The sequence below is a fragment of the Pempheris klunzingeri genome, chromosome 3 (genome assembly GCF_042242105.1).
Source record: "Pempheris klunzingeri isolate RE-2024b chromosome 3, fPemKlu1.hap1, whole genome shotgun sequence".
Classification (NCBI taxonomy): domain Eukaryota; kingdom Metazoa; phylum Chordata; class Actinopteri; order Acropomatiformes; family Pempheridae; genus Pempheris; species Pempheris klunzingeri.
The window spans coordinates 9,769,424-9,794,930 of NC_092014.1; the positions used below are offsets into that span (position 1 = coordinate 9,769,424).

The following is a 25,507-nucleotide window of genomic DNA, read 5'->3' on the forward strand; positions in this document are numbered from 1 at the left end:
CACAAGACAAGTAAAGCTGACACACTTGTACAACGACACACACAAACATTCAAAAAGTGTCAGCATTACAGCAACTCACACTTATATTTTCATTATACATTAATCTGCCAATGATTTTCATGATCAATCATTTCATCGTTTAGGGTTAGGGTCTATAGGGTCTATAAAATGGCAAAATGTAGTGACAAATACTTGTCATAATTTCCCAGTCCTATTCAAATGTTTTTTCTACTACAATCTAAAACTGAAAGATATTCATATATGACAAAGAAAACCATCAAATTCCCACGTCTGAGAAGCTGTAGCCAGTGAAAGTCTGGCATTTCTGCTCGATAAACGATTAATATCATTTATCTATTGGCTATGTTCTGTTGATTGACTAATCGACTCATCGTTGCTTTCTCAGTATCATCATATTGTCAATCTCTGCTTCCACACTGCAAAACAGACCATAACGTCCTCTTTGACAGTAATATAAGTGATCTTCATGATTTTTTTTTATATTTATATGTTGTTATACCCCTTGTTTTTGCATTACCTCTGTTACAGACTTTTCTGTCTCTTCTGTTGTTGTAACAAGTGAATTTCTCTGGAATGGGATAAATAAAGTCTCTCTTATCTTATCTTACCTTATTTTACAGTACACCAGACAGGAAATAAATTCAGGTACGGTTAATGTTTGTTCAACTTTCAGCAAGAAAAGAGAGCAACTGTCTTATTCCCATCTGGCGTCTTTCTCCTTAGTTACAGCGACATCTAGTGAGCATAAAATAGTACTGCCAACAACATAAACACTACCCCAAGCAATCTGTTTTGAAAGAACAACACACGACATACAACTAATAATTATAACTTAACAATTTTTAGCTGACAGGAAATAAATTGAAACTATAAACTTACAAACAAAACTCTAAGAGGTAAGGATTGGATAAAATATTTGCTCCCACAGGTGTTACAGCTGTCACTAAATGAATTAGAGAAGAGCTTTGTCAGGCATCTACTATCTCGTATTGTTCTGCAGCGAGAGGCGACTCTGAGGCAACGCGTGAGCAGCATGTTTCCTCTTACTTACAGCGTTTGAGCAACACTGTTCTTTGATGCATCCTGCTGTGGTCAGGCGTTGATCCTCTTTTTTGGTTCCTTTAGAGGCATGAAATGCTTTGAGGTGTTCAGAGAGAAAAAGCAACGTATGACAGCATCACCTTTGGGCAGAGAGATTTGATAAGACATAGTGTACATACAAGTTTTTGTAGCTTTTTCCACTTGTAGCTGCCATCAAACAAACTCAAAATGCTGTTGATTGGTCCTTCCTTCTTTATCCTGGGTAAGGCTCTTTACATTTTTATGTGTGTCATTGACATGCATCTAATTGCACTGTATTGTTGTCAGTATAAACATATTTTTTTCAGAACCTTATACTTCAAATGTTCAGTCTGAGTTCCGGTAATACACTGTAAATGATAAAAATGCAATGAAAATTCAATATAAATGATTAATTAAAACATTTTTGATTGCTAATAAACGCAAGCCTGAAGTCAGTCAAACAGGGCCACACCTTAACAGATATACTGTAAGTCGTGTAGTTTGAGGATGCAGTACTTCTTTGATTCACAGATCAGCAAATAGATTACTCTACAATGAAGTCTTTTGTGATTAGTTCTCAATTGCATATATACACAGATATAGAACAAAATAAAAACAGACAGAATAAAGTAAAAGCCTGTTAAATCTGAAAAGTTGCCATGATTTTATTTGGTCATTTTGAGTTCACCTATTGGAGCCTCTCCTGCAGGTTTGGTTTTGGCTTCTGTCACAGCACAGAACAGAACAACACAAAGCAGCCTTTCCACAACTTCAGAGGAATCTATTAACAGTACGAACCCCACTGAAACACCCTTCAGCACCTACACCAATATGACCGTCTCCACCAACATCACTAGTACCATGAGCAACATCGATACCAACAGCACCACCACACCCTCGCCAACAAAGCAGAAAGGTGAGAGCTATTATTTGAACTATTTGTTGCCTTAATGTAATGTAATAGACCCGAGTGTGTGTTGAATTCCCCAAAAACAGTTCGGTCAGAGATTTTGACCCTTGTATACTTCACTCATCGTCATACCTTCTTTGTTTATGATTTATTTATCTATATCATTGTTTAGGCAGACATACAGCTACCCCCACGCTTTCCAGAAGTACAGAACCTGCCACCGAAACTAACGACAACCTTAAGGACAAAAGTGAGTTGAGATTGTTAATGAATAAACCATATTCTACAATATTGTGTTATCTGATTAACTTGAAAATTTGATAATTTTACATTACCAAATATTGTGATACTGAGGTGGTTATTTCCTTTATACGTTTACAGTAAAATTCAAACTTCTGTGCCAGGCACATATGGTTGCATGGCCTGGAATAGGTATAACTGAAACAGAGAACCAGCTAATCATAGAAACAGAGTTCCTACCACCTGCTCTACATTTTCCTTTATTAAATCAAAAGACGGAGGAAATCTAAGAAGATCTAATCATTTTGATTTAAACTGGATCCAGTAATGAATATTATTGATAATACTTTAAAGCTGTATTAATCAATATTTTATGTAACAAATATGTTTGATAAAAAATGGATCAAAGGACTCCGTCGGTGATGTCAGACATGGTGACAGACCCACAGAGAATCATCACCAGTTCCTGCATTTTAGCATCTTTTAACTCATCATTTTTTGGTTTTACATCTTTGCTGTTTTGGTTCACTCTCGCGGCTCTCACCGACTTGTTACAGCTGTTTACTGCAGAATGCTCTGTTTGTGTTTTTCAGTTTGATTGTTGCTCCCTAGTAGTCAAAGAAATCTGTCAATGCAGCTAGTTTAATAAGTAACTGACAATGGCCCTGAGGCAGCTTTCCCTTCTGTTGTGAATAGAAGATGGCACCAGACAACTCATTAGCAGGTTTATACCGACATCCAGGGTCTTGTTCAGTGGCATTGTCTGATGTCAACTTTTTCTTATTTTGTATTTCTTACAGCCACCACCGCTAAGCCAAAGGTGCCAGAAAGCGACAACACTAGTGAGTTTAATTTAAATGTACAATGTAATTTTAAATTTTTTTGTATTTTTTAAGCATAAGCGATAGATTTTTGTAGACACTGCATAAGCACAAGCAAATGCCACCCTCTTTTTAAACATGTATCACCTCCTTCAGGCATTATCATCCTGATTGTGATCATCCTCGTGGCTGTTGGATTCGGAGTTGCCTGCTACTTGGCACGGAAGAGAGGAAGGGTAAGTGGAGTAGCCCTTTGCCTCCACTGCGGAAGAAAGAATAGTTCAATATTTGGGAATCCATGCTTATTGGCTTTTTTTTTGAAGAATCAGATGAGAAGACTGCTACCACTGTCAAGTCTGTTTTCTAAAAATGAAACTGCAGCCATTAGCCAATTGCATAGCTTAGCATAAAGAGTGGAAGCATACTCATTAACACATTATATCTTGTGTATTTAATCCATACAAAAACTAAAGTAAAGCTTGTATTTTACAGACACTTACATGCTGGACTACTACTACCACTACTACTGTTTTTACACTTATCAAACAAACAAAACTAAATGCATTCATTAGTAATTGGTGAGCTCCAGAGGTGCTGGTAGACAGATTTTGATTGATAGTGTACAAGTGGGAGACATCACAAAGTATTGCCCATTGTGTGGTGAGGTAAAGAGATAAATAACATATTGCACAGAGTGAGGTTGCTCTGAATAAATATATTGTACAGTTGGTGTCGATTATTAACTGCTGCTAACCGGCATATATGCTAACCAGCTGCTGGTGGTGGCTTCACGTTTAGCCTACAGACATGAAAAAGGCATCAACTGTCTTATTTCCCAAAATGTCAAAGCATCTCCTTAATGTTGTGGCATTAATATGTGTGTTTCCGTGTGTGTTCTGAATCCCCTCCTTCTACAGCGCTACTCGGTCGACTTCACTCCCAGACCGGATGAAGCCAACATCCCTCTCAGCAGTTTGGAGCCTGAGTTGCCTGTTGACGGTGTGTCTCAGAACGGTCGGTCCAACACACCCACATTGTACATCAGAAACAGTGTTAAGGAGAAGATGTCACATTAATAAAGAAATTCTGATCCATGTGTGCAATTTTCAGGTTTGCAAACCTTTGAAAGAACAGAACTTATCACAAGAACAGAGCCACAAGAACCAGAGGTGAAACCTGAAGTACAGGAGGAGCAGAAAGGTCAGAGCAAACTGTTTTATTGTGTTGTTGTATCAGCGGAGCTCAGACAAACAGAACAGGACATTTGTTTGAGTTGTAGCAAATCAAGTTATGAACTGAAAAGTGTTTTGGGGGCTAATTGTGTGACAATTTTCCTTCCTCTTTCTTAAGATGAGTTAGACCAAATAAAAGGAAGTATAGTTTGTGACAGATAGAAAAGGTGTTTTGCTCCACTACATGCAGTAATTTCTCAGCCTAACACAAATGTGAAATTAAAGACTGTTCACACCTCATATCCAGAAACGTCAAATATTTTATACAATTTCCATTGATTGACCAATCAATCAATCAATCTATCTATCTATCTATCTATCTATCTATCTATCTATCTATCTATCTATCTATCTATCTATCTATCTATCTATCTATCTATCTATCTATCTATCTAAAGCCACAACATGTTTACTATACACATAGTTGGTGTGAATTTTGCGCAGCAGCCTGACTCACACTTGAAAAACAACTTGTGCAAATGAATTCCGATCCGTTAAGGACATCCGAAGAAAATTTTGAAATGTCAGTGACGGAAAGTGCATGCGCAGCTGACACGTAGTGCCGCAGTACTCATATCTACCACTTGATGGAAATGGAAGCCAAGTTAACAAATGACAAACTTGTTAAGTTTGCCATAACTGCAGCTGATGCCTCATATCTCTGACAGTGGTTGCTAAGCATTTTATATGTAAAAAAATTGTGAGTGTTGTTCTGTATTATCAAAATTCTGACTAAAACATACCAAACATATATTAATGCAGCAAGTGGGAAAGTTTTAAAATCCAGATATCGGGCAACAAATTCAAGATTTTAACTTCATTGATTCACCTCATGATTTGTATATTCTGTGATATATTTTACTCAGACATTTGGTGCCACACTGTGCAATACATGCATCCTAAAAAAAAGCACAAGTGCTTATTCTTGTCGTCTTTTTTTTTTCATTTTCATTTGCCTAAGTATGAATGAAGTGTTCCTGTTTAACTCAAAGATGTCTTCCCAGGCTGAATTAGAAAGGTAAAAGGTACAGTTCATGTCTGGGCCTGCCACTCTGCCCTGGGCCACACTTTGTTTAAAAGGACAGTGCTGATGGCCACTTTGAAAAACAGATACCTTTCAAATGGTTCTCTTCCTCTCATGGGAAGGAAATAATGAAAGTTTGTCAGCAATCAGAGTCACTGGTCACTGCTCATCCAGTGCACTCAAACTCACCTGTTTTATCTAAAGTGTTCCACTTTGTGAAGTGAGCCCTGAAGAAATCAGTTAGACGTTTGGCTAATTGTGATCTCCACAGTTACAAAACCTCTGCGACAAGAATTTCCCTTTAAGCTTATCTTCTACAGGACCTACTGGAAATGTTCGAAATGTGAGATAAGACGTGAAATAGCCAGAGGTGTGTTTAATACATCAGCCATAGTGTCACCCATCTCATACCTTTGACCTCATGGAAACACTCACGCACACCCTTTGGTACACAAGTGTGACTTGTTTCCTTAAGTGACGTCAAGTATCTTTAGACTGCATAATGAGATAAGCATGAAAAGAGGTTTTATTGGAAAACAAAGAAACCGTGCAGATATTATATATAAGGTGATGTTTGGAAGCTGCACATAGTACAACATGGCTGGTCTGTGGCATTTTATGTCAGTTAGTCAACCTTTATCAGAAATGAGTACTACTTTCGAATATTTCACCAGCAGTGAGATTTGTCACTTCCTGTCACTTACTTCTTCTTTCATTTACTTTATTTAACCAGGCTCCTAGTCTGTTTGAGACAAGGGGCAACATAAAATACAAGTATTGGCATATTCAAAAACAGTCCAAATAAAAAACGTCATGTGGGTAAATACAGCAAATGTATGGTAAAGCCTCACTTTGACAGTAGGGTGATGAGATGGATGTAGTTTTGGAAAACAGCCTCAATGAAACCATTGTAGTAAAGGAATAATTCATAAATTTGAGAAAGTCATTTTGAGGCCTCGAATTAAGCATTTTCAAAATTGCTGTTTGGTTCTGGAGCCAAGTGACGCACGAGTCCCCCGCCTTTGATTGCTTAGTTCTTTTTGCAGCCAGTGGAGTCGCCCTCCACTGGCCATTAGAAAGAATGCTGGTTTAAGGCTTTTTTGCATTGGCTCCCACGTAAAAGCTATGCCCTCTTCTTTTATACAGTCCCACACAGCATCAAGAAATGTTTGGTGGATTTGGTGCGCTGGGCCTTTAAATATAAATAAGAGCACTAGAGAATAAACAAGACTACTATTGAAAAAAAACACTATAAAAACCTATGAATATAAATGTATAGCCTAGCTTATGACTGGAAGCAGAGGGAAAGCCAGCCAGCCTTGGTCTCTCCATAGTTAGAGAAATACATCTACCAACAACTGTGAAGCTCAATTAATCGATTGTGTTGTTGTTGAGATATTTTAGAGAAAGTTAAGTGGTGCAACTATTTCTTGACGTCTCAATAACAGCGAGACTCTGGGTAATAACGTCATCCAAGCTGGTGTTCAGCAAGTCTTAATTAGTAAGGGGTGCTGGTGCGCAATTTTTTTGAACTTTGGAGAGAGCCCAGCTAGCAGTTTCCCCTGCTTCGAGTCTTTGAGCTAAGGTAAAGGTCGTCTGGCTTTATCTCAGTACATAATGCACAGACATGAGAGTGGTATTAATCTTGTGCTGTAACCCTTTGAATGAAAATTATACTATTTCTTTCTAAAACACAAGTACCAACTATGGATCACATCTCTAGTCTCAGTAAACTAAAGGAGAATGCTGAGCTGACAGTCAGGTCAAGAGTCCACCTGTGATAAACGGTCTAGTCATCTGCCATAAACCAGACAGACATGATGATTCTCTGAAGATTGGAATGATGCCTGAGGAGCCATCTTACTCAGGGCAGAGTTATGTGTAGAACAACGGTCACCTTCCTCTCCCCTTCATCTCCGCTTTCCCTCCACCTCACCCTGGGTCAGATAATGATGGGGCCGCCCTACTTTCCCACAGCCTCCAACAGCTGCATGGCTGTGGCTCATTAGGAACTGGTCAGTAATCAGCCGCCTCATTACCAACATGGTGGCCCCCTCAAATGCCTTCGCCCAAGAGAGAGAAATCCCCCCCCAAGACAGTCAGAGAGGGCAAAACCACTTCAGGCTATATGAGTAGAAATACTGTTATTAAGTGGCTGCTAAATACAGAACTCAGTCTGCATTCTGCATTGTCATAGAAGTTAAAATAATGGTGAAATGTCTCAACAACATTACAAAATAAATTTATTGCAATAGTTTAACTTCCTATTAAAACTGCATGACATTAGTGTGGGGTTTTTCCACTATGTTCCAACATCACTCAACCTGTATGTTGTTTCACAGTGATTCATCCACCTATTGTTTGCACTTACAGTATATACGTCTTGCTGGATTAGAACTTGAATAGAAAAACAGTGTCAATGTTCTTTAAACCGCTGAAAAAACAATGTGCTTTTGTTGTCCTTCACAGCTGAGGCTGATAAACCTGTTGTTGATCCCAGCGCTGAGTCTGCAGCTCCGGCGCCATCCCCAGACAGCGCTGAGGACAAACCCAAAGAGGACGTCGTTGAGCAGAGTCCTCCTGCACCTGTGGAGCCGAGTGTGGAGGAGAAAACTGATGACGAAGGCGTCGTCTCCAACAAGACTTCAGTGGAATCGCTGAAGGAGACAAACGAGAACAACAGCAACAATGCTGACTTCAGTCAGATGAGAGGTTGGTATTTAAAGTTTTTGCCCTACAAAGGGTCATTCCCTGGACTATCTGAGATGTTAACTATTTCACAAACCTTTCACATAGGATGAATAGTGAGAGAGTTACTGCTTTGCTATGTTCGTATCTCAGTTCTTCCAGCAACATGTCATTTCAGCACATTTTCGGCTAAAAAAGAGATCTTACAACTAGGCAGTCATTCACTTTATATTATTATATATTATTATTATTATATTATATTCCAGGTATATTGTGTATAACGTCTTCAGTGTACTTGGAAATTCTTTGCAAAAGCACACTCTAAAGGTCAGCTTCGATTTTAGCAGTTTCAGTGGCAGAAAATTGATAGTTAATGGCATCAATGGAGTCAAATTACAGCAACTGGTTCTGGAGTTTAACATCAGGATTCACATCTCCAAGCCACCCACTGTAAACCACTTATTTCCTTTTCTTTTAAACAGATTTAAAGCCAAGCAACATCTTTTGGGACATTCCCCTCGATTGTCCGGTGTGAGACACATTGCCTCTCTGTCCCATGTCGTCCTTCAGGAACTCGGTAAGACCACAGTGGACGGGCGCTCTGCTGGAGCCGCTTCCCTGCTTCCCTTTGTCAGCAAAGGGAAAACCTGCGCTGTGTTACAGCTTCCTGTCCTGAAATAAGATATTAAAAACAGAAGACTCATTAGATCTAAAACAGATCCTGAATCATTCAATCTAAATTTATTTTATTTTTCTTTTGCTTTTGATTGCTTTTCCGATTGGTTCTTTGTAATGGAATTTCTTGTGTTAACAAAATTCTATTAATATTGTCTCCAGGTCCATTTATTTCCCAAACTAGTAATTTAGGGTGTCATTATCATTATGACTTAACCAAAAATCCACACTTGGATGACAACTGAGCAAACTCAATCTACTGATGAACACCAACAGAGAAGCTCAGTTAAGTCAAACAACTATTTCAAGGGTCAAACATAAAATTTCCTCATTGCTCATCTGTAGGTCTATATGCTCTAAATAATTGTGAAAAAAACAGTTACTCCTTCCTTTATCAAAGCAAAACAACCTCTTTTCTACCAGAATCTCTGACTATTTCTTCTGTAAACCACACTTGGCTTCATTCCTTCTCCTTCGGGTACCTTCTGCCCTATCTTCCACTGATGGATGAGATTCTTCTCCCACAAGTACTAACACGGGCCCTCTCAGTCTAATCATCATGTGCTTCAGGATGTAGGGCCCACACCTGCACCTGCGCTCCCTCTCTCTCTCCCAATCTGCCCAGAAACACTCAGGGCCGAAGCCTGAGGCCCGAGGAATTCACACTGCTCTTAACAGCTGATGATAAGCTCACATCTGAGAAGCTAACCGCTCAGATGCTTCTGTGTTAGCGGTCACGGATCATCTCCGTCCGCACAACAACACCAGCTTCAGAAATCCCAAGCATCTCCATTTCAGAAAAGGCACTCAGTTTTGGTTCTTTATCTCTAAATACCTGCTCACATAGTGGGTGAATCTTTAAAATAACTAAAAATAAAGGATGCAATAAATCTAATGAGACGTGTTCAGATTATAGTTATATTTGTTATAATATTGACTTGTCATGGTAGGGAAAGCACGGGTATTGATAAGTGTCTTATTAGGACTCGACAGAGTGGCAGTGACTCAGTATACACAACACCAGCACCCTGAAATTGAAGCAGCTAAATGGAATTCAGCCATCATTCATTTGATCATTTAAACCTGTGCTTTTCTCACTGTCAGTTTTTTTTTTTTTTTTTGCATCTAAAAAATGTGTAACATCAAACACAAGTATACTGCTCTATTGACTTCTAGCTAGTGATAATTTATGTTCTACTTGGATGCAAACCTCCTTTGGCTATCTCCAAGTCTCCAAGAGCTTCATTGTGCTTTGCTGGCAGTATACTCACATTCTAAAATTAACACTATTATTTTAGGACATAAAGTAAGTAAACATCACGAGTTTGCTTTGTTAACATTTAACCTAAACCAAGATCCTTTACTTAACCCTCACTGTGGTGCTTTTGTTGTCAAAGCCTCACCACACAAAGAAGGATGGGAACCTAATTTGTGAGCCCACCATAAACTCCAACCAACTTCGTCTACTGTGCAGTACAAAAATGTAGCACTTCATTCACTCTAAACAGCAATGTCTGTGAACGTAGTCCAGGCAGCAACCACATTTCTACTTGGGGAAAATAACAACAGCCTACTACAAAAACATAATTCATTGGCGACAGGCTTGCCGCGAGTTACTCTTGCAATTGTTACCTTGAGCTAATTTTTTTCGATGGATGGCATCTAGCCGTATTTATGTCTCATGGTATCATGTTTACTAAAGTTGGAAGAAAATCAGTGGCCTTTTCCACAAACAAATATTCAAAAGCTGAACTTTGGGGTGTGCAGAAAGGCCTTTGTTCATTTTAGTATAGTTGTTTTGGAAAGATTGATCCAAAATATGGATATGGATAATGACAAACAATGGTATTGGTTGTATGAGGTAAAAATAAAAATATATATCACAAAACATGATCTAAGGTTATGGAAAACAATATTATCTTCACCCTTTTTTTCAGTGATTTATGGTCTCTAATAATCCCTGTACTTGACAGCATGTAACATAATAGTTGTGCAAGACCTGCTGGAAAGCTGTCAAACATGCTTTAGATATGGTTTCTTTTTCAAAACAACTGTGAAAGTGAAGATGGATCATGTGTGAACGCATATTTTTTTCTGTGGAAATAACACATAGAACACATTTATACACATACATCTTTAAACACTCACCTGAGTAATTTGTCTTCTGTGAAAATGTACAACTAGTTTTACATGGTGCTCGTTGGAAATATTTGGACATATTTCAAAAAGCGGAAAATCTATTTATCTGGATTTTTTTTAGACTGAGATTTATTTGTCTGTTGTCCAGAGGTGGTGATTAAACTCACTTCCCAGACAACTGAATCATGTCCGCAGCAGTCTGTGAGAAACTGAGACATTTTGTGACTGGCAATTTGAAAAAGGGGCGAGAGGAGGAAAAAGTGAACTCTTCACTCTTTCCCACCTGGTCTGGGAAGTGACGAACAAGCTGGAAACTGAAGTTGAAAGACTGTAGCTCACCATTCTGCAGTCGTAGATAATGGATATGAGCTGACAGGTCATAAACTAAACCAGCATAATTAGACCTTGGACTTCACTGTGTTATTTTCCAGTCAGGGCTCCGCTTTTATGTTTGATGGCTAATGTTGGAGAAAACTCGCCATATCGCCCAGGATGAGCATTTCACAGCAAGGGGGAGGCAAGCGAAAGAGAGTGACAGACTGAGATTAAACTGTGTGAGACGGGGCTAATAGTTAGCTAGAAGAGGCTTGTTTTATTTGCATAGGCTCTTTTTGGAAGGGTCTGCTGGTGCTGGTTCAGAGACAGGTCATGGAGACGAAGAGGAAGCCGAAGACTGTATTTTTGTTCTTTGTGTGTGGCTGTAGGATCATAAATGAGTCCGTATACTGAGTGATTTTTCAGTGCACAGACTGAAGATATCAAAATATGATTTGACTCTTTTGCCTTCTTTTCAGGCTTCATAGTAATAGCAAAAGCCAGACTTGTCTTCGGCAATATTGCAGGTGGAAACGCAGATTTATGGTTGGCTGGATGACAATGCTGCATGTGGTGAATACAGGATCTTTATCTCAGTAATAACAGTGACGGGAAGCTTCCTGCTTGTGAGGTTTGATGTGGTTCAGATCGGCAGGTCGGCCATTACACCTGGGCAGCTTTACAGCAGGGAGGGACTGTCGGAAAACGCAGACTGACACTCCCTGAACACAACCAGAAGAAAACAGCTGGCGGAGGCTGGTCCTCCCTTTTCCTCTCTTCACTTCCTTCCACAAACCATCAAATTTTGGTCAAAAATGATGAAAACTCGCAATTGTGAAGTCGCAAAGATAGTTATTAGGCTCGCACTGTTAAAGGGCTGTGTCTGAGGTATATGCTGTACATGCAGTTTTTTTGAGGTTGAGTGTTGTGTGTCATCACTTTTTTTCTTGTGAAGATTTTGATGGCTTTCATGTCTTAACAGAAACTGTTAATCCATTATAGATGGAGAAAAATAAAGATTTTTCTTACCTACAAAGTAGAAGTACACCCAAGGTGCTGATATAGGTGCACAAGACATGTACAAGTAGTTTAAGGTGAAGAGACGCTCTTTGAAAGCACCTGGATAGTAAACAACACTACATTTGTTTCATTCAGCATTAGGAGAAAAGGATTCACAAAGGTCAAAGGTCACAGAGCAGTGGACATTGTTTTCTTGTGCAGTATTCTTCTGTATATATAAGTTAATGACGACCCTGTATTCTTTTGAAAGTAAATAAGAAGGAATTTTCAATAATTGGATAATCACTAGTGTCATATAACAAGACAAAAAGCATCACCACGTAGACGCTTGGTTCATTCTCGTCTGTGTTTTGGGATATACAGTGATACCCAGACACACCTTCTTCCAGACAAACAGTAATTCATAAAAAGATGAATTTGGTTTGGTTTATCTGTGCCAACCTACAAAGCTTTGTCAGCTGATACACATACTACTGTCTGTGCAGACTATTCAGCTCATTTTCAAGCATTTTGTGAATTAACTGTTTTTTGGGGGGAATGGCTAAATATGGCAGCAAGGTTAAATCTACATTCAGGCCACTTAAAGACTTGATTAATTCAATTAAAATTCTCATCATAGCTTATTATTCTGTCATGCATATTTTAGAAACACAACAGCAAAGACTTTGTGTGAGGATTTCCTTGGTGCGAACAGACCTAGGGGAAGTAAAAATCTGATCCAGACATACAAGTCACAGCTCTGTAAAAGTATGACGGAAATAAGGAATTCATAGATTAGAGACTTTTCATGTGCTCTCATCTACTGAAAAGTGAATTGTATGTGTGAAAGTAATAGATGATGTTAAAGCTCTTACAGAAACAGTTTCATAGTTTGAAAAAATATTCATTCTGGCTTTTTAGGAAATTAGGTTGAATCCCTGAAAATCTTTGGCAGAAACAAATCTGTTAGCAGTGCAACTTCCACATCCTGTTTGACAGATCAGTTTTACTTATTAAAGCTCAAAAATATAAGTGGAAAATGTTCACAAGTCATTCCAGGCATACAAGTGAGCATTATGGGACAAAATAAATCTGTCAGTGATGTCTGGTCTTTGACTTCTGAGGTTGCCGGTCCCTTTAACATCGTGTCAACACATTAGAAACTGTGCAACAAGCAAAATAGGGCAAGGAGATGAGCTGATTGTTTTAACAGTTTCGGTGATTTTGCTTTGAAACTGAACACTTTATGTGGTCATAATGTGCTTATGTAACCAAAGATATAAAATAAAACTCAAAACTCAATGACTCAAGCCATGCTGTGAGTCTGACAATATAAATTAGGTCAACGTGATTGTCTTTAAACTGAAACCGATGCAGAACGTTTCAGCTTGATGTCACTACACATGTGCATCAGGTTAATACTTCCCTTTGGTGTGTGTGTGTGCTTACTGTATGTGAAGCTCACGTTAGTGTCATGAATCTTCATCAAAACCAAAGGGTGTGTCCTCTTCCTCCTTCGTTTCCCTGACCTGCCGAGGTTGGTGCTGGGTTGAAGTCTTTTCCAAAGGTCGTAGGTCAGACAATCCTAATTAAAGGGTACACAGTGACTGCAGGAGAATAATGTGGCCTCAATGTCAGAGTCAACTGGCTCACATTCTTTGGCTGTCACTGAGCAAGTCCCTGCAGAATTGGAGGTCCAGCGGCTGCTGTGATGTGTAGCCCAAACCAGGTTGTATTTCAACAAAGACCGCTGCACATGACAGATCTGAAAAAAATGAAAACAACATTTGTGAGAAGCATAGAGGGAGACTTATCAGTTGGCCTAAATGTCACCTTAAAGTACAGTTTTCTGTCTCCACCATTCACCCTATTTTTTATTATGCAGCATCTAAGCATGCACTCTAAATTCAGGCTGATTTCTTCAGGTGTCAGATGTTTAGAAGGAAGGGAAAAGTGTCTTAAAATCTCACTTCAACTTTCTCTGACGCCCCGAACTGTATCATTTTATTTTAAGAGATGTCAAAGTATGCCAGGCTTCGACCTTCACTATTTACACCGTAGACATTTTACAACCACGGTGTCACATTTTCTAGATTCTTCCTTTGTACTGCAGGTCATGCTTTGGCGAGTGGCCCGCAAAAAATTTATAGGACTTAATTTAGTAGAGCATGTTTCGCTTCTTTACACCATGCTGCACGCCTCTCAACAAAGGAAAAAGAGGAGGAGGGTTACACTGTGCAAACAATTTGTAGAGAATCCAGAAATAGAGTCATGCGATATGGAGCCACATTGGGTTAGTTCAACACTTTGTGATCCACTGACCGTGTTTCAGTTCTTTCTTCTTTTTGTTTCACTTCACCCTCTGTAAAGATGAAGCTGCTGTCTAGTTGATGTTGAAGTAATGTCAACTTAGTGTAGTATAGAAATTTGTCATGATCCTCAGGCTTAGACTGATACTATGGCAGGTATTTAAACCAAATTATTGGACAAATTGATTCTGACTGAAAGATGATAAATTCATTATGATTCCATGTCTAAGCTCCAGCAGATGTAAAGCTATTTCATTAAATAAGTAAAAACTCCGACCTGCTGGTGGCATTAGAGTAAAATCAGCTCACCAGATCATTAAATCTTACCCTCTACAGACCTTAAATAAACAAGTAGAGGTGGTAGACCGACCCACTGATCAACAATGCTGTTCCTAGAGCCAGGCCGCTGCTGTGGCTGAGCACAGCATGAAAATACAACCGCTTTCATGTCTACGATGCCAGACCCCAATACAGCTGACTCTTTCAATGGCCTCCGACACCCCCAGAATGCAAACCCCATGAGGTCCACAGTTGCAGGGACAGTTTCCTCTCCTCTCCTCTCCTCTCCTCTCCTCTCCTCTCCTGCTGTCCTCTCCTGGCAGGTTTAAACATTCCTGGCCTGGCTTTGTGCAGTTGGCAGGGCTGCTGTGATCAGGAGGCTTGCTGACAGACGGATGTTCATTCACCTGCCGGTATCGCCCCCGGCATCGGCTCCACATTCCTCAGGCAGTGTCAAGCTGTCAGACTCACACCATGGCTTTATTACATCTCTGTCTCTCATCATTCACACACAGTTTACAGTGAGCTCAGGTGGAATCTCAGATGATGCTCATCGAAAGTTCCTAAAAATGTTAAACCTTTAGCTCCCTTTCATGTGAAGAGAGTTGGCGTGTGGACATATTTGATGTTGACACACTCATGTGGAAACAATGAAGAATTGTAATGAAATCTGGACCTCAATCCTGATGAGTATATTCCACTTTATTACACCAGCAGGCATTAATGAGTACAAGGTAACAGGGAGCACTGTGAAAGAATAATCCAATGCTGTTGCTCTAAATTTGCTTTTTTGGTTTTTTGCATGATGGCTGTAAAGGTTTTGCGACATAGTGACTACTCACAGGGCCAACTGCTGCTTTTTTGTTCTCCTGCTTGAAAATCATTTTATACAATAAAGAGTCACTGAAGAGGAGAAAAAGCTCTCCAAGGTTGCAAGTTTGCTAAATTAGCTTGACTGATAACGGGACCATAAGTTCACAGAGTTCATTCGAAATACATATTTGTACCATTGACTCCTATCTCATAACTTTCTGCTAGCCAGTTCTCTTTTTATACTCCAGCAGAGGAGGGTTGGATTAAAGTAGCTACGATAGCCTCCTCCATTTTGGACTCCCTGGCTCTCTGTTCCCTCAGAGGTCAGTCGTGTCAAGGCGTCATGCTGTTGGTTAATGGTGCGACAGTGCATTTGAACTTGACACATAGATTTTCTTTGTCCCTGCAAGTGAATCAATTGACCATTACGACTTCATGAGAATTAATTGATTTTGTTTCTATTTTAAATGCTGGTGTGACTGGGCCTTGACCCTGACATTAGCCCACACCAAATTAAATTTGACCTTGAACATACAGTGCTGTGAAAAAGTATTTGCCCCCTTACAGATTTCTTCTGTTTTTGCTTTTTTGTCACACTTACATGTTTCAGATCATCAAACAAGTTTTAATATCACACAAAGATGACCTGAGTAAATGCAAAAAGCAGTTTTTAAATGATGATTTGGACAAAAGCTATCCAAACCAGCCTGGCCCTATGTGAAAAAGTAATTGCCCCCTAAACCTAATAACTGGTTGTGCCACCCTTGGTGGCAACAACTGCAATCAAGCGTTTGTAATAACTGGCGATGAGTCTTTCACATCGCTGTGGGGGAATTTTGGCCCACTCAGAATTGTCTTAATTCAGCCACATTGGAGGGTTTTCGAGCATGAATAGCCTGTTTAAGGTCATGCCACAGCATCTCAATCGGATTTAAGTCCGGACTTTGACTAGGTCACTCCAAAACCTTTATTATGTTTTTTTTTAGCTATTCTGAGGTGGACTTGCTGGTGTGCTTCAGATCATTGTCCTGCTGCATAACCCAAGTGCGCTTGAGCACTACCACCACCATGTTTGACTGTCGGTATGATGTTCTTTTTCCCAAATGCTGTATTAGTTTTACGGCAGATGTAACGGGACGCACACCTTCCAAAAAGTTCCACTTTTGTCTCGTCAGTCCACAGAATATTTTCCCAAAAGTGTGGGGGGTCATCAAGATGTTTTTTGGCAAGTGTGAGATGTGCCTTTGTGTTCTTTTTGGTCAGCAGTGGTTTTCTCCTTGGAACTCTCCCATGGAGGCCATTTTTGCCCAGTGTCTTTCTTATTGTTGAATCATGGACACTGACCTTAACTGAGGCAAGTGAGGCCTGCAGTGCTTTAGATGTTGTTCGGGGTTCTTTTGTGACCTCCTGGATGAGTCGTTGATGCGCTCTTGGAGTCATTTTGGTAGGCCGGTAGTCCTGGGAAGGTTCACCACTGTTCCATGTTATCTCCATTCGTGGATAATGGCTCTCACTGTTGTTCTCTGGAGTCCCAAAGCCTTAGAAATGGCTTTTTAACCCTTTCCAGACTGATAGATGTCAATGGCTATGTTTCTTGTCTGTTCTTGAATTGCTTTAGATCGGGGCATGATGTGTTGCATTTTGAGATCTTTCAGCCTACTTCATATTGTCTATTTAAGTGATTTCTTGATTCTATAGCTCTGGCAGTAATCAGGCCTGGGTGTGGCTAGTGAAGTTGAACTCAGCTTACAAAAACGTGGTTAATCACAGTTAATTCATGATTTAACAAGGGGGGGCAATTACTTTTTCACATAGGGCCAGGTTGGTTTGGATAGCTTTTTTCCCTTAATAAATGAAATCATCATTTAAAAACTGCTTTTTGTATTTACTCAGGTTATCTTTGTGTGATATTAAAATTTGTTTGATGATCTGAAACATGTAAGTGTGACAATAAAGCAAAAACAGAAGAAATCTGTAAGGGGGCAAATACTTTTTCACAGCACTGTATTTATTAGATTTAGTTTCCTATTTCTTATTTCCTATATTTCCATGCAAGCATTTGAACCAACATTCAGATTATTTACAGCTGAGCGATGAATCTAGTTCTGCTGTGAACAACATCCCTCCACATTGTGGTTCAGGAAACATAACCTTGGAGTGATCAATCCATCAGGTTTGAAGCATTTTATTGCTCCAGTTGTTCCGACTTCTGTTTTTGTGCCCCTTGTTTGTGTCAGTAGCACCAGTAAAGACATTTGTCATACATACACAAGTTCAGTTCAGTGACCGGTAATGTAATCTTTGTCAAATGTGTGTTGTATTTCACTATCAGCAAGTGGAGATTTAAGTTAAATTAAGATTTTCACTTCAAACGCGTATTTGTTTTATCCGACAAAGGAGTTCTCGAAACTTCTTGTTCGCTTCAGATGTCAAATGAAGTAGAAGAATAAACAAAATAACTTACTTAACCTCAAAAATGGTTTTCACAAAGTGTCATTGTTTTGCCTGAATGGCATTTGTGGGTTTTCTATTTGTGGGTGACTGAGAAGGATGAACATCCTTGCATGGGATTCAGTTGAGCATTTTCTTCCACACTACTAAATCCCCCTTGGAATGCCCAGTCTTTCAGCAGCCAGGTTTCACTATAGTGGCTAACTGGTCTCCACAGATCCCTATCTATCCCTGTGGCTCAACTCAGCATAGACTAAGATCAATGTGAAGCCTTACCTGAAACCTGAGCCTCCGTAGTCACATTACTGGTCTAAAACCAAACTCCTTTATATTGGATGCAGTTCAGCTTAACTCAGGACTGAAACTGTGGGGTTTGTGGGAACAAAATACCACTTTGGATTGGAATTGAATGATTGTCAAGTAGTCCAATAGAACATTTGAAAGTAGAGGGAATTGTATTTAGGTGAAGGCTGTAATGATTAAAAAGCACAATAACAGAAAAAGCTAATTAAGAATACGTACAATACAAATATTTGGATAAATCTAAAGATTAACCCTCCCTGCCTTGCTGTCACATCGGCCTCAGGGGCAGCACTGTTTTCTGTAGCTGCTTAATGGTTAAGCATAAATCACATCAATAGATTTGGAGTAGGATTATGTCAGTTATCCTTTCCTTCAAACAGATGTTTCTCCAAAGAGGTCAAAGGTCATGGCAAAGGGCGCATAAACTTGGCCAAAGCAGAAGTTACAAGAGGAAAAAGCAGGTGATTGGAGGACACGTGACTGTGGGACAGGATACATTGTTTTCATTGTTTTCTGCCTTTTTTTTCTCCTCTCTTTCAGATTGAGGAAAAACTCATAAACTCAAGTGACCGCAGTGGAAAAGGACACTTCTCTTCATACTGTGTGAGGAATCTAGTTCACTGTTGCGTCCTTGTTGGAAACAGATTTCTTGTAACACAGCAGCTTTTTCAAAGTTAAACGTCAGCTGAGCTCAACTTTTCAAGTATTTTACTGTTAACTGAATTTGTGTGCATTACAAACATCACAATTTACTGGATTTAAAGACCAAATGTTTTTTGGTAACGTTTATTTAGCATTTTTGAGCAGTACATTCAATAAATAGTTTAGAACATACTATAATTTAGATGTAAGCTGAAGTGTTAATGTATTTTTAAACAGCTATAACTCCCCCTGTGGACACCCATAAGTGGAGGCCGCTGTATACACAGATAATGAATAGCAATACAGTAAAACACGGCTGTAATATTATAAAACGTGTCTTCATAGGATATAATTGTTGACAAATATTCTTTTCATTAATTCTATTCATGAAAAGACACTTAAAATGTCCTTATAGCTTCTTACAATACTTTATAGTGTGTTATAATCAATGAATTAACTGTGTATATACTACTTATAATTACTGAATAGGGGAAGTTACATATGGTACAAGGTTTAAGTTTGTTATTAATTATCTTGTCAATGGTTGATAAGTAATGTAAATAAATAAATACTGTTATAAAGCAGCATAAGTGTAAATACAAGCACATAAGTACATTTCTAGTGTTTTAGGAATGCATTTGTAAAATATAATAAGAATAAGAATAATATATAAATGAACAAGACAATATGGGATTGTCAGATTTGAATCAGTATTCTTGTATCAATTTAGGATGCTATTTTATTTCTGTAGCTGCATTTTGCTTTTCCATGCTGTTTTCATTCAGCAGTATTAAAGTTTCTGTTGGAAAATTGTAATGATGTGACTGAATGTTATTTGAATGTATTAAAGAAAAGTATTCTAACTTTGTTTTAAAAGGCAGTTATTTAAAGTTTGTGTGGCGCATCATCCTTAACCTGAAAGTTAAGACTGAGGAGGTTATCAAACCAAAAACATGATACTTGTTCCCTTGAAAGCAAAGAACATCCTATAACAAGCTACAATCTTCACCAATGTAAGTGCTGTAGCTTTATCCATAAACTTTATCTCCAAACGTATGAAATAAAGAGTACATGCTGGCACGATAGCGACATAATTTACAGGTTTCATTTGACCTGAGAAAATCATTACTGGGTCAATTAACATTTGTTAAGTCCACTGTACTGTATCTCTGCTGCTGCCCTGCTGACTTTCACCAACTGTTCTTTTAGATCACCCCGACTCGTTTTACTGTAAGTGCAAACATGAGCTCCAGGTGCAAACACATTTAGTTCAAAGTGACAGTGTTAAAAGATCTGAGAGGTGCCCACATTCCTGGGTCAGTAGCTGCTTTCTGATTTTGGAACCACTGTTGTCTAGAAATAGACGCGTAGTAAAGTCATTATTGGTGCTAATTAAACCCATTTATCATCTAAACAGAGGTTTAGATGATAAATGAGTCATATTTTTATGATGCTATTGGTCATACGATTTTATTTAATTCACTGTGGTTAAGATAAAACAATTATCTGTTGTTATACACACGATGAAGCACAATTAACAGCTGTGTGATGGTGGGGCTCCTCGCTGAAGCACTTGCCTAAATATATGGATCTAGATTCCTGTTTAATTTCATGAGCCACATAATATTTTTATAATTTCCATCTACAGTGATGTGTTGCCCAGTGTTTGGGTCTGTTCCAGCGACTATATCCAGCCTGTTTCCATGGGCTCTCCTTTAAAGACAAGTGATAGCACCGGCCTATATCAATCTGCCCGCAGGATGCTTTAATCCGCCATTAAGCAGATGAAATGTTGCACTGAGCCTGCGGTGCAGCAGTGATGGCAGGAGCGGATCTAAAATTTGTGCGCGCGCCCCTCAAACCTGACCGCAGTCATGGACACCCTGCACCAAATCATCCACTGCAGCAGAACACAAACCTCTTCCTCCTCGGAAATGGATCCAAATGTCTCAGGTCTCAGTGTCCTCTATTTATACGCTGTGTATATTTACAACAGGCCAGATGATTAGGATGCTAGCGCGTAGTGACTAGAATGTGGGGGCAATCTTCTTCGGCTATTCTAAGGAGACAAGGAGTTTATCAGGGGTGAGCCACCTCTCTGATGTCATAACTTGTTTTCAAAGAATCTGTCAGAGCTACTTTCCTGAGCTGTTCATCCTTTAGAGACATTTTATTTTATAACCATTGTACGATCAGGTGAAGAAGATAAGCAGCAATATGCGTCATGTATACAATCAATGCACAAGCACCATCAGATCAATCATAAATATCCCCACATCTGTCTGTAATTGAAAATATCTTTATACCTATGTGATACAAAGTAGTGGAAAGCTTTCAAAATCAGTACTTAGCTGTGGGGTATCTGAGCTCAGCCTGTGCAGACATCTAGCCCAGTGAACAATAGTTTTAAAATTGAGAAAAAATGTAAGATACTGCCTATGTTTCAAGAGGCACTAAATGTAAAGTATAATGTATAGTTGTCTTCCTGTTGCTTATGCACTTTGTACTTACTTGATGATGTTTGAAGTTTGAAAGTGTGTGAGATCTGAATTCATGTAAAGCTCACTCATGTATCTGTTTTCATTCATTGGTACTATGGATTAGCAGTTATTTCATGTGTACAGGATAACGTAAGTGAGCTGGTAACTTTGCATCGGGGTCCTGAGTCGCCCTGCAGGGGTTTTCCAAGGAATAATAACCAAATCAATATATATCATGCTGGTTATTACACAGCTGCCTACTAAAGAAATCAATGATAAGACACAAACTATTGATTTAAAAATGATTTTACTGCTTCTCCTATTAGAACTGCGCCAGAATTAACTGACCGTAGAATGGGACTAATCCAACTGACCAATCAGAATCAAGTATTCAACAAAGCCACCCAACACGGACCCCGACAGAAAGCCACCCACCTCTGAGCCTGGTTCTGTTCAAGGTTTCTTCCTGTTGAAGGGGAGTTTTTCCTGCCACTGTTGCCTAATAGAAAACCTGATGCTAGCTCATGTGGGGATTCTTGAATCCTTAATTTTGAATTCGTGAAAGATTTGGCGCTATATAGATAAAGATTGACTGACTTGCTAGATAAATAGTTGAACAATTTGCTAATAGAAGTTTGACTATATCACCTGTTCGGTTGATATGGCTTACTTGTTAGGAAACAGTTGCTTATTTACAGCAGTCCTGCACAGACATTATCATTCACTCCAAGTTGTGTTTGTATCTCCCTGATGAACCGATATTCCCTCTCTTATAGCTCTGATGTTGGTTTCTATCTGAGGTAAGTGTTCTCCAGCTAGTCGCTAATTTTGTCATCTGTTTGACGCTGAGCAGATAGCGTACAGTTGATTTTTTTACAACTTTCTCACCAAAAATGACACCATGAGAGCAGTAAGAAGGACCCTAAAACTGTGGGACAAACAGGTAAACAATGAGCTGAAAGATTCAGATGATATTTCGTCAAATCGTTTTCACACTGTCAGCTGTTACAGTGTTATTATGAAAATACTGGATAACCAACGTTCTCAAGAATCATCCCGCGGGGAACATGAGTGCCTGTACTAAATCTGATCACAATTAATCCAGAAGTTGCTGAGATATTTCAGTCAAGACCAAAATGGACGACTGACTGACCAACAACGGCATCCTTAGAGCATGGCTGAAAAGACATGCAGCCACATTACTGATGCGATGAAAACATGAAACATTAGCACAAATGTGTCATTAAAAAAGAAAAAGAAAAAAACATGTTTACTTAAGTACTTTATTTAAGTATAATATATCTTATATCTTCCTAAAAAAATCACTAAACTATGAAAATCTTCTCCCTGTGTGGCTGTTACGGATACAGAGATGGGATCCACTTTGGCTTTGTTTTCCATCTATCATGAGGTCATTACTGTCTGCTGTCATCATTAGCTACCCCCTGGATGAAGAGTTGATCCTTTGCAGCAGGGTCTGGCGTCCAACCAAGTTCTCTCTCTGTTTACCTTAGCCGCTCATCAAAGGCATGTCATGACTTCAATGTCTAAATTGCACAAAGGCAAAGTAACGGCTTAATAAATGCTATGCTGCAGCTTGAGAACAGGTGCATTAAGTAGCTGGTTTCCTCTCCTTACCAAATCATCACCTAAAGCTGGAGAAGTAGTTTAATTTCTCATGTGGTCCAGGAATTAGTATTAGCATTTACTCTATTAAAAGAGTTTTTGGATCCATGACCCAGATCTGACTTTGTGCTCCATGGTTCTTGATATTTCGCAGTGCACTTCTTCACCATGGGAAGAATGCGAGTGAAATCCAGGAGTATAAAAAGCCTGGTGTGTTTGTTTCTATAGTTACACCCTATGGTGTGTCTCCCCTTTTTATTCTTGGCTTGTCAAGTGAGGAGGGCAAGATTTATTTAGAGGATGCAATGAAAAGTGTGATGCAGAATGCCTGGATGCGTATGGCATCTCTACTATTTGTCCCACACTCAGGGGGAGGCTGCTGAGTGGTTCACAGAGTTGTCCTAAAAGCATTATCATGTTCAATAAACAGAGGAACTTTTACAGAATAACAATTTAAATTGTTATAGTTACAGCATCATAATAGACTTCATCTATTAATTTCTCAAATAAATCCTTCTAAATATTTTCTCTCAACAGATTTTCAGTCTTTGCATTCTTGTACTTTGAGAGATTGGTTGATCAAAAGCACTTTTTTCATCCCCTGACTTGATGACTTTACACCTGTATTTATCCGTGTATTAAAAATGTAACTACATATAAAATTTTTCGTGCTGTACAGTCATCTGTCAAACCTGACCGACGTCAGTGACGGAAAAAACTCTCAAAAGTTACAAATATGTTAACCACTGCAATAGAAAGAACTGTGTGAAAATGTTTGAGCAATGCACACGTATCACTTCATCGAGTGTCAGGCTCGACTCAAAAGATGATCCATAAAAGGCTACTAGGTATTTTTATCTTAACATGACCTTGTGCACCATACTGAGTACACATTCTCACATTCTCCCTGCATCCAGTGTGACCGCTTGATTTCTCCATGCTGTGCGTTGTCAGTACCACTGCAGAAAAAGCCTGTTCAGTGTATTTTCTACATAAATTTGACCTTTTCTTGCTTAAATGAAATTTCTTGTGTCACTAGAGCTATGTTTTATATTGCACACCTTTTCTTGGCAAAGAAAAGAGATATAATATTATTTCCAAGATTTGATGCTACGGGATTTATATCTCATATTAAGCGACTGCCTTTCTGCCAGTGACCAATGTGGAGTATTAAGAACCTCTACATAGGGATCTGTAGGTTTCTGAGTGCTTTCTTAAGCTTTGTTGTGCTTTTGTGTGTGTGTGTGTGTCTGTGTGTGAGACCAAACAGTGTCTATACACCTGTCCTGCCAGCTGATGTCATGTTATTGTCCCTCAGTGTGGGACTTATGGCCACTCCGGTGCCGAGGTGTCCCTCTGCCATGACCTCAGAGGCACTCTGCTCCAAGGGCAGAACACAAAAGATATTGCAGGATCATTTCACACAGGTCTGTCTATTGTCCTGTTATGCTGATGTGGATAATACACCTGCCATTTTTTTTGTCATATATAGCAAAGAGGAAAAAATAATCAATTCAACTAAAGTGCATACATTGAGAGGTGAAAGAGGTTGAGTTGTGCATTGCGGAATGATTATGCAGGGCTAGTGCCTGATTTGACCCTGACATGGAGACTTTAAGTAAGTACTGATTGCTTAATTCATTCAAATAGTTCCCAACCTTTGAGCAGTTAATCCCCTCTGAGGTAAAGTGTGACATCACACAGGTCATTGGTGACACCTCAGAGTATATAGCTGACTTCAAACTGACTTTTAACCTACTTTTCATTAGTAGAAATGCAAAGAATCCATAGTGTATCCATAAGAATTACAGTTTATTTATTTCTTTATTCAACGTAAATGCACAACATTTAAACATTAGAGGGCACCAGCTCTATGCACTAAAAAAATAATCCATCATAAAGCTTCTGTGTTGTTAAAAAGTTATGCATTAATTTTCCAAAGTAAACCTTTAATGAAATAATCATTAGAATTTTTTTATACTATACGAATACACCACTTAAACATAGCTAAATCTAAGAAACATAAGCATAAGCTGTCAGATTTGTTAAAACATTATAGAGACAGTGACAATTTATGTAATCACACAGACGTTTAGGTAAGGTTAATTTGTGCACATGGATTTTATCCTGCACTTTTTTTCAGTGAGAGAAGTGAAGAAGGGTGGGTGTTGGTTGGGGGAGCACTTTCACAGTCTTGTCCAATGGTTTTTCTTAAATTAGCCATGGGGGCAGGAGGCTCCCTCCCTGCACTGACAGAAGGAGGAGCCTGTGCCTATCACTGTCTACTGTTTCATTATTACCTGCACAGCCCAGCAGCATTCACCACACTTGTGTCTCTGTGTGGCCACATAGAGACAGAAAGAGACACAGGGACACACTCCAGGGCCCACACTATTGCAGAGAGAATTCTTTTTTGATGCTTTTTCCCCGCTCGGGACAGGAATCTGACTGCTACTGCTGACTTGTAAAATAAACTGC

At 39.1% G+C, this 25,507-nt stretch overlaps 1 protein-coding gene across 1 annotated transcript; it reads left to right on the plus strand.

Annotated features, from left to right (window-relative positions):
- The first annotated feature begins 1,229 nt into the window (after positions 1-1,229).
- Positions 1,230-19,739, plus strand: LOC139199212 (uncharacterized). Its single transcript, XM_070828246.1, has 10 exons — positions 1,230-1,324; positions 1,793-1,999; positions 2,166-2,243; positions 3,034-3,075; positions 3,211-3,290; positions 3,972-4,068; positions 4,165-4,254; positions 7,780-8,022; positions 8,481-8,575; positions 18,822-19,739. The coding sequence occupies exons 1-9, from the start codon at positions 1,291-1,293 to the stop codon at positions 8,531-8,533; spliced, it is 924 nt and encodes a 307-aa protein (XP_070684347.1). The 5' UTR covers positions 1,230-1,290; the 3' UTR covers positions 8,534-8,575; positions 18,822-19,739.
- Positions 19,740-25,507: the final 5,768 nt, after the last annotated feature.

Bases quoted from the DNA above. Each gene is read 5' to 3' on its own strand.
- LOC139199212 (XM_070828246.1), top strand. From the start codon at position 1,291: ATGCTGTTGATTGGTCCTTCCTTCTTTATCCTGG. The intron at 2,000-2,165 runs GTGAGAGCTATT...ATCATTGTTTAG, and splicing joins CTCGCCAACAAAGCAGAAAG to GCAGACATACAGCTACCCCC. The intron at 2,244-3,033 runs GTGAGTTGAGAT...TATTTCTTACAG, and splicing joins CGACAACCTTAAGGACAAAA to CCACCACCGCTAAGCCAAAG.